We start from the raw sequence: 9,992 nt of genomic DNA, 5'->3' as shown, positions 1-9,992 counted from the left end.
AAAAAAATTCATATATTTACAATATATTAATTTTGTATGTGGATGGCCCCGGTGTATATATTGGTGATCCCGACGAAGAAACATTGAAACCCAATGGATAACATCAGGAACTCGTAGAAAAGCAGTGCAGTATTGTGAACAAAGTTGCCATCAAATTTATTCCAGGACCAACTTGGCATGATGTCAATGGTGTCCAAATTCACCGAGGTAAATATTAGAGGACTATGGAAAGTACCTTAATTATAAAAATTACGGTTTGCACACTCTCTAAAGTTACTTATGTATTATATATGTACGAGTAAATAATAAGTACGTTTTATTAATTTTACAAATTTTAAAATATATTTTTACATAAGTTAAATCAACTTCTAAATTTCATGTTAATAACAATAATTATTACATATAGTCTACAAGAAATTTATGTGATACGTATAACATATAAATAAAATAATGTTGCATGCATCGAATAAATTTCATATAGATATTATTAATTGTTATTATTTATTATATTATTAAACATACATTAATAAAATGTACTTATGGGTATATAGAAATAAATAATTTTAAAAACAGTTTGTGCAAACCTTGTATAATTTTTCTAATTAAACCAGATTTCATAGACCTCTAATATTTTAACTTTGTATGTTTAGACACCAAAACTATCGACGCACCAAATTTATCCAAAATATTTTTATTAATATTTATTATATATTATTGCCTTACAAAATATCATTTCATTCTTTGTATTTTATAAAAAAGTAAAATCAAAAGTTTTTACTTTGCCCTTGTTTTAAATTTTAGTACTAAATTATTTTTTTGATTCACTTTCAGCATAAGATTTGTATCTTATCCATTTTTAAGATGCATAAAATAGTATTTATTTATATATAATATAAACAAATATATTTTGTTTTAAATGAATTGCAAATACTTCATAAATCCTTGTATATGATTTAAGATTATATTGCAAGGTGCATGTAAGAACGGTACTGGTTTAGTAAATTGCTAATTTTACTAACAAATTCTTGTTTGTATTTTTTAAATTTAATACATATACTAAGGAATGACCAGGTAAATTTTCAATACTTAATTATTAATTGTAAAAACATAGTAAAATATTAAAAATATACTTTGCCCGTATTCGAGCCTAGAAGATACTAAAGCAATAGTGCACGTGCTTCACAAATTGCTAATTTCCAGGTAATTTTGTTTAAAACTGTATGCGATTTTATATTTTTCATTCAGTACATATATATATATATATATATATATATATATATATATATATATTAAAAAATAATCATAAAATAAAATACTAACTCATAATTTATAAATTTCAACAAACTTTCAAAATTGACCCAAAATTCAGTTTAACTTGAGTTACAAACATGTCTCGCGCTACTTGTGTAGTAAGTAAGTCAGTAAGTTGCTGATTTTTTTTGATAAGTTCATTAGAAAAATATCCGAGTTTTATGTCCGATATTATATTTTTGATTTTCGATATTGTTCCGAATATCCAATGTTATATTTTTTAATTTAATTAACAAACGACATTCTGAAGTTTCATGACCCTGGCACAAACAACAAAAACATACCAAATTTTCAATCACACCTTAAATCTACCATATTAATCTTTTATAATCTTACTTTTTCGTCAACCCATGTGTTATATCCAGCAATTTCACTTGTTCCTTGGCGCATTTGCTCAAATTGAATAAGAAGTCTGGATACAAATACACTTTGTGTGTCTTAAATGTAAAATATCACACATTTTCATGATGCGCGTATTCAAATCGCATTGCAGTTTCTAAAATAAAAATAAATAGTAATTGATTTTGATTTTACCAAAATTTTTCCAAAAAATCTATCGGAGTTGGTGTGGGAATGTAAGTTGTAAATTCTATTTAGTATTTATAATATCGTTTGTAAGTAAATTAAAATATCAAATATTGTACTCTTTATTACATTTTTACATATGTTTTGAAAGTCTAGTCTTCAAATGTTTTTGTGCATTAATCTGATCCAGGTATTTAAATGATCTAATCTCAATACAGGGTACCATATTGCTAAATTTTAAGTAAATGACAGTAGGGATTTGTGCATGAGTTCTAATGCGTGTGTTGCTAATCGAACAAATATTTTAGCAATTTAGTAGTTTTGTAATATGTACTGATTTTATAGTGTAGTGTAGTGTATTTAGAATTTTAGACGAATAATTCAAATAGTGATAAAATGATCCTGATTGTTGCTGTTGCTTATCTATTAAGGTAAGCGATGACATATTTATTCGCCATGATATGACCATGATTTCATTTATGTTTCTAAGTAACACTTGTACATTGAATTTATAAGGCATAAAATAAATTTATGTGATAAAAGAACATATTTTGCTATTAAATTTGTATGTAACAATCAGAATAAAGTGAATAAATCTATGAGCTACTGTGAGAACATAATCTAAACAAATCTATAATGTAAAGTAAAGAAAAAAAAGAATAACTAAATTGAATAATAATAATAACAAATGAATAGAAATAATAATAATGAAAATTATAAGAAAAAAAAATAATAATAATAAATATAATAATAGAATAGAACTGCTCCATTGCTCAGTTAACTAATTAGTTAATTAAAATAAATTAATATAAATCCTATGGAATTTTCGTCTTCAGTCTTCTTGAATTAGAGATCCCGAGTAGTGCTGAATCTATGTGGTTTTAGTGTGTTTCCAGTTTTAAGTGATGGTGAAGGCTATTGCTGCTAATTACGTCTACAATATATGGAATGTTAAGATCATTACGGATAGTTTGATTGCTGATGAACCAGGGGGTATCAGCGACTTGTTTCAAAATCATTGTTCGGGCACATTGAATAAAAACAATATTGGACTTACTAGCACAACCCCAAAGTTCAATGCCATAAGTCCAAATAGGCAAATTATAGTTTTGTAAACTAAAATTTTGTTTACAAGTGGTAGTTTTGATTTGAGCCCTAAGGTCATTAGTTGTTTGCTTCATCTGTTTAAAAAGATCCTATAATTGGGTATAAAATTGGCTATTAGGAATTAAAGGTTTTATTTAATTTGGTCACTTTTAGTCAATCACTATCTGACTGAGCAAACTATGAAGCAATTATCTCCATCTAAATTAATATATATGCTCCTGTCAGATTATAATTACATAAGCTATTTATCAAATTTGAGATATAATTTATGAATGAAGGTTATGCTATTTATTTAGAAAGTATTGCATTTGTATTTGCAATGATAAATGGTAGAATTCATTACTTCTTAAATGTTATAACTTAATGGTTTCCATCTTTAAAACTTCTAGTTAAAAACTTTTACTTGAAGGTATAGGTTTGAAGATGTGGTGATTCATTCATTTTTGAATAAAATTATTTTATATTACATGCATTTCATATCGAATCAAATTATTGACTATCAGGTTTTCTCAAGTATTATAGCACTTTTTGTAATAGTTTGATAGTGTAGTGTAATGTAGTCCAGAGTATATAGACAATTAATTAACTTCCCGTAGGATAAGTTATAGTAATGGGCCGAAAGTCAAAAATGAAAATTGTTGCATATCTTGACGTTTCAGCGGTTTCTGAACATTTTGGCATACCTAAAAAAAAAGAATGTGCGTATGTGTGTGTGTATGTGTGTGGAGACAATTTTTCGTCGGTAGACGATTTTGGGCGAATGGATGAACCGATTTGAAAAATTCAAAAAACAATCGATTTATATTGATAGGATGCTGATTAGTTTTTGGCAAAGGCAGGTCCATCGGCTTTGGAGATATGGAGCGGAAAGTGCTAAAATGTCCGCTTTTAAAAGAACGGATCAATCGATTTAAAATAATCGATTCGTAATGATGGGGAGAAGTGGTAATTAGATTTTGGCAAAGGCAGGTCCTACCGTTTTGGAGATACAGGGCTAAATGTGCAAAATATGGCAGTTTTTGAGAGAACTAAGCATCCGATTTGAATGATTTAAAAAACTTTCTGCATATGTTGACAAAACGATTGCTTTCTTGGAAATAATTTTTATTTTTTTTTTAAATTTTCAATCATTTAATTTTTTTTTAATTTTTTTGAATAGTGGCCGTACGTGAGAACTATAGGGGGACGGGGGGTATTAATTTGCTTATTTTTGGTAAGAAATTTGCTTACTTTTGCTGACAAAGGGGGTAGGGGGGAGATAAATAATTGTAATAAATCTGTTTACGTAATACTTGAACGATCCCATATCGAAAAATAATGGGGATTTAAATTCTAACTCTAACCAAAGTTCTAAACACTACTTATATAATCTATTGAAAACATTTAATATTCTTCGAATATTTCATTAAGACACAGGAAGTTCCAGCAAATTCCACCACTAGTTAATATCATGACATTTTCCAGATAGTCCACTAAGGAAATTATAAGTAAATCGTATGATGAACAAAGAAATAAATAATCTTGGGCTACAACCAAAGGTGCTCTTTCCCTGAATACGGCCCTGCCCAGCTGGTACAGTTGTCTAGTCTAGTTGTGTCAGTTGCGGAATCCCTTGTTTCTCGATATGTCACGTTCGGAGCGCCCAAAGTCCTCTGATAATACCTAAAAGGAACGGCCTTGAGCCGACGAGTGGGTTCTGCGTCACAATTCGCCTCTACTTGCGTGTCAAACCATCAATTTACCGACAGGAAATTACTGGTGGACTTAATTGAGATATTCTGTCGTGATAGAATGATTCGGTTGTGATGAATTAATTTATCGTATACTCGAAGTTTTCATTTCCAAAGATATATCAATGATTAATCAGGTTGGTTAAGCGTTTGTCCAAGTAACCTGATGTCGGGTTAAATAATCTAATGCAGAATCATATTGTTTACTTATTTTCTGAACAGAAATAAGAAGTTATCAGTTCTATGAAATGTTGTGATGATATAATTAAAATTTTATCAATGCTGATGCTATATTTTTGATTTTTGATTTGAAAAAGGTCAATTCTCGCTTATAAGAATATTTTAGATCTATATTTTCAAGCAAAAACTGGTGTCACTTCTAATTGATTCAGGTTACGCTTTCTCAGGCTCCACTTTTGTCATATTCTCATCTATTTCATATTATTATTACATAATTTTCATACGTTCATATTTATGCCAAATTAGATCAAAAACAAATTAAATTAATTTTAGTTCAAACATTCTTAATCTTAACAATTAAAATTTAATTATTTTGTATAAGATATAGTTTAAAATGGTATAGTAATAGTACGAGAATTTAAATTTGAATTCACATTGATTACAAAAAAAATAAAAAAGATAATATAAATTACAAAATTCATAATGATAATTCTTCAACATTGTGTGAATTGTGGAACTTGAGAACAATTGAAACTGTGTGACGGAAAATAACTATAACCAAAATTTAATAAAACACTTCAATATTGATATGTACAATACTACTGGATTTTTTGGTTTATAAAATACGGTCAATTATCAATAATTAATCAACTGCTATTAGAATTTTTTTATCCATACATTCCAAAGTTCTTCAGTTTGTTCAAAGAAAGCAGCATGAGTTAATAAAAATCTGTACAGAATGTAATTTAGTTTTTTTCATTAGTTTATGTAATTATATATTTAGCGATATTTAGATAGAAAAGATCTTTTGTTTTTGCACAAGAATGTAACAATATGTTGCTAATTTGTAGCTTTGCTAACTTGCAAAATGAACATTCCTCAAATAATAAATACAGCAAAAAAAATAAACTGGTATTAAATATCCAAAGAAATGGAATATACTGGTATTTTTTCAATAAGTATGAGGTTTTACACTAAGAACGTAGATTTATGTAAAACCTGAACTAACTTTCTTGATGTTATAATTCTTTTTATAAAAAAAACTTGTAAAGAAATAATAATATACAAAATATGTCATTTGAAACTATTGAAATTATTTAATTTTGAATTTGAATATTGAGTTATGTTTCGTGAATATGCCTCGAATATACTATCAAATGCTTTCATTTCATAGTTCATTCATCAGTAATAGTTTATTGATTTTCATATATTTATAGTAATATTATAAGGACTATATTTGAATTTATTTTTAAATTACAAGAAGCTCTTAATTTTAAAGCGGAACATGATCATGTTGAATATTGGACATCTTAATCAAAGACTAACTTAATATTACCCACTAAAACTGCAATAAACAACTTGCAGCAAACATTATCAACGAAATTAACAAGTCTGTTACTTTATTAGGTGATTAAGCGTCTTGCAATTTATTGCAAATGCGCCGCGGCTCTTGGGATAATTTAATATTAACTACCGCTTTAAATTCTTGTTTCAAATTATTCTAATATCTCGTTTTATTATCATAGATGCTGCAAGCTTAGCATAAATAATCGTATCTCACTTCAAATTTATATTTTCGATTTGTAAGCAGTTTTATTTGTTGTAATAAACCCATAGTTGTTCACAACCTGCCCATGTGTTTCCACTATATTGACCGACACCTACGATAATAACTTTGCATTCGCTTTGCTACACATTCATAATTCATATTGTCAGGGATGGATAATATAAAGTACATGCAATATTTAAACCTAACTGAAATTTGAAATTTTGTGAAAGTTGAAAAGTAGTTATTACCAGGTTACAAAAACCTATTGATCCGGTCATGACTCAATGGTTTTGGGTTCGATACCTACTTCGGCCACCTTGATATCAAGCAGTAGTGATGTCAGATTTTTGTTTGATGTTATGTTGAAGATTTCAAATATCACAATAAATGAAAATAGCCTTTCAGGGCATTGCAACAATATACCTATATTATCTATTAGAAATATACCTATATCATCTATTAGAAACTGAGTTGTTTTCTAGAAATATTAGGTAAAGATATATTTTACACACCTTATAGCTTAAAGTTTTCATCGTTTATTGTCTTATATGTTTGTTTGGATTTATGTTTTCAGAGGAGTATCACTTTACAGCATTAAACCACAATAATTTTAAAAGAATATACATCATATGTGACGTACACGTATCTCTCATTAAATGTCTTTATTATTATTGTTTTAAAAAAATCATTTAAGATATTTTTTTTTTTTTATTTATCATTTATTTCTTATAACCAATCTGAACCTTGGGTTCAATGAGGTTATTTGCTAACGGGTACAGGGTATTTAAGATATTGAGATTCTAAAAGATTATTAACTATATAAAAAGAGTTTTTTCAGTGAGCAACCTTTACCAATAGAATTTCTTCGGCGTATTAATTTTTTGTTAGACTTATCCAATTTTTTTATTAGTGAATTGTAATAGCTTTTGCTTCTTCTTCATGAACTTTTAATATCGATTAAGGGCGCAATATTTTGGTGCAAGTGAGTCAATGTTTAATAATTTAGTACTTTTCAATAAATTTCATTCGATCGATTCATCCCTGTTTTTCCTTGTGCGTTTGTAGAATCGTACTGAGCTAGTCGGGTGGTCAATTGTAGCGAAGGTCAAGGATCGTTCAATTAAGAGGTTGTCAGCCTTTCGCACAACGCAGATTAATGGTAGCCGAGTCGAACTTCCAAATCGAGCAAATCGAAAATAACACGATTTTTCTAAACAATAGGCCTGCCGACATTTAAACATCGATCTCACGATACTTTTATTACTTGCACTCAATGCAATCAGTCTTATAAGTCATGGTCATCGAAATAGAATTTAAATGAGTAATAATAAAGGAGCCCGTAACGATTAATTCATATAATACTTATACTTATTGTTGATCTAGTAATAAATTTTAATAGTCCTACATTTTAGATATATTATAATTTTAGTAGATTACATTTTTCATAGATAACGTTTCTTGTAAATTTCGACTCTGATAGTTTACAGTTTTCACGGCTTAAAATTTGTGAAAGATTATTTATATGATTATCTATATAAACAAATGTATGGGTTAGCATCTAAAAAGCTACAACCTTAAAAACAGTCAGCATAACAGCTAATTCGTCCTTTAATAAAATATTTGATTACCAAATCATATTGGAAAATGGTTTAAAATTGACACACAGTAGATACTTATACTAGTATATAGCATCATCATTTCTGGTACCTAATAAATAAGCATTATATTTTATATTTTAAACAAAATTAGACGAAAATAGACACAAAAATAAACTCCAGGTTGGATGTATGTGAAATATAGTAACTCAGTTTATTTTTGCATGCTTCTGGACAATATTGTAGCTACAGCGAGACCAGATTATTGCATCATTATTTCTTATTTTTTAATAATTACTTATTTATTGGTATAAGCAAGGCAGATCCTACATTGAAAAATGCGGGCGCACGCCCTAGGGGGCGCCAACACGAGATTCGGATATAAAATTTATAATATAGTTTTTTAATATCGTTCAAGAAATATGTAATTTCTCTGCATCTTGTACTAATTTGTAGACAATATTTTTAAAATGTGTTAAAAATTTAACTTTTTGGAAAAAAAATGCATGCGGGCGCTGAGGACCCCAAGACCGGCCCTTGGTATAAGATAAGATAATTGGCCTAAAAATATGCATGACATGTAGTTCAATTTTTGTCTCTTTTAGACAGTCAAATGCAGTCCAAGTATTTTTGGTCAATTTATTCCAAACATCGACCTCACGATACTTTTATTACTTGCACCTAATACAAGTCTCATAGGTCACGGTCACTGGTTTATGTCGAAGTCTTGTTTTGAGCGAACGATTGCAAGGCCATTCTTATACTTCATTTTGGTTTGTTTTCCATTTTATATTTCTTTCTAACCTTATTTGAAGATTTTCGATTGCCATAAATGTATAGAGTGCAACATGCAACTGCACAAGGCTCATGTACAATATGGTCATGTTTATTAATGCTAATTGTTTTGTGTTATATTTGTACTGCAAGGTGGATGTAATTAAAATTTTTCGCAATATTGACGCTGTATATATGGACGAATAATTGCACTTATTTTGTACGAATGCATATGTCATTGTTTCCATATTTTAAACTCAAAACCGCAAAGATTGGGAAAAAATGATAATTATTTTCAAATGAGATTTTTACACTTTTAATTATAAATTCAATAACACAATTATATAAGTAGTAATTTTACACCCATTGTAGTATTTTTACAATCATTTCAGAATATTTACACCCATTGTAGTATTTTTACAAACATTGTAGTAATTTTACACCCATTGTAGTATTTTTACAATCATTGTAGTATTTCTACAATCATTGTAGTAGATTTACTATTATTGTAGTGGATTTACTATTATTGTAGTAATTTTACACCCATTGTAGTATTGTTTACAAACATTGTAGTAATTTTACACTCATTGTAGTATTGTTTACAAACATTGTAGTAATTTTACACCCATTGTAGTATTTTTACAAACATTGTAGTATTTCTACAAGCATTGTAGTAGATTTACTATTATTGTAGTGTATTTACTATAATTGTAGTGGATTTACTATTATTGTAGTAATTTTACACCCATTATACTACTATTTATCACTTTTAATATTATGTATTTGTCACATTATTCATATCTTTAATTATTTATATCTTTCAATAATTTAGAAATATGTACAGTGTACCTATATGATGCATCATTACAGTTTCAAAGAACAATTACAAATTCAGATAAATTTTCTGAATTTTTCTGAAAACTGAATCTAGATTTTGCATCATTTTTATAGATTCTTCTAATGTTGAATCTACATTTTATATCATATTTATAGTTTAGAGGAATCTATATCATTGTCAATACATCATACAAACTATAGTATGCTTTATATGATTTAATGGAGTTCAAAAGACTTTTTTTATCAAAATTAAACCAAAAGACATCTAAAAAAACTAGCAAATGCAATTCAAACCGAAATCGTTATAATTGAGAATCGCAAAAAATGATACCTGAGTAGGGAATTAAATGGACATGGATGGCACGTCACCTTCCAATACCTCAG

At 28.1% G+C, this 9,992-nt stretch overlaps 1 protein-coding gene across 1 annotated transcript in view; it reads left to right on the top strand.

The window, feature by feature from the left end:
- Nucleotides 1-2,231: 2,231 nt before the first annotated feature.
- Nucleotides 2,232-9,992, top strand: part of LOC113373499 (matrix metalloproteinase-2-like) — a gene marked incomplete at its 5' end in the record, with an annotated part of 133,708 nt that continues 125,947 nt past the window's right edge. The window contains one exon of the mRNA XM_026613793.1: nt 2,232-2,267. Coding sequence (XP_026469578.1) covers nt 2,232-2,267 — 36 coding nt within the window. The remainder of the gene's footprint in view (nt 2,268-9,992) is intronic.

The sequence above is a fragment of the Ctenocephalides felis genome, unplaced genomic scaffold, assembly GCF_003426905.1.
Source record: "Ctenocephalides felis isolate EL2017-DRISC unplaced genomic scaffold, ASM342690v1 CF-g0.4_SCAFFOLD_01604, whole genome shotgun sequence".
Classification (NCBI taxonomy): Eukaryota; Metazoa; Arthropoda; class Insecta; order Siphonaptera; family Pulicidae; genus Ctenocephalides; species Ctenocephalides felis.
Note: the sequence above shows the minus strand (reverse complement) of the source record. Positions and strands in the feature narration are given on the sequence as shown.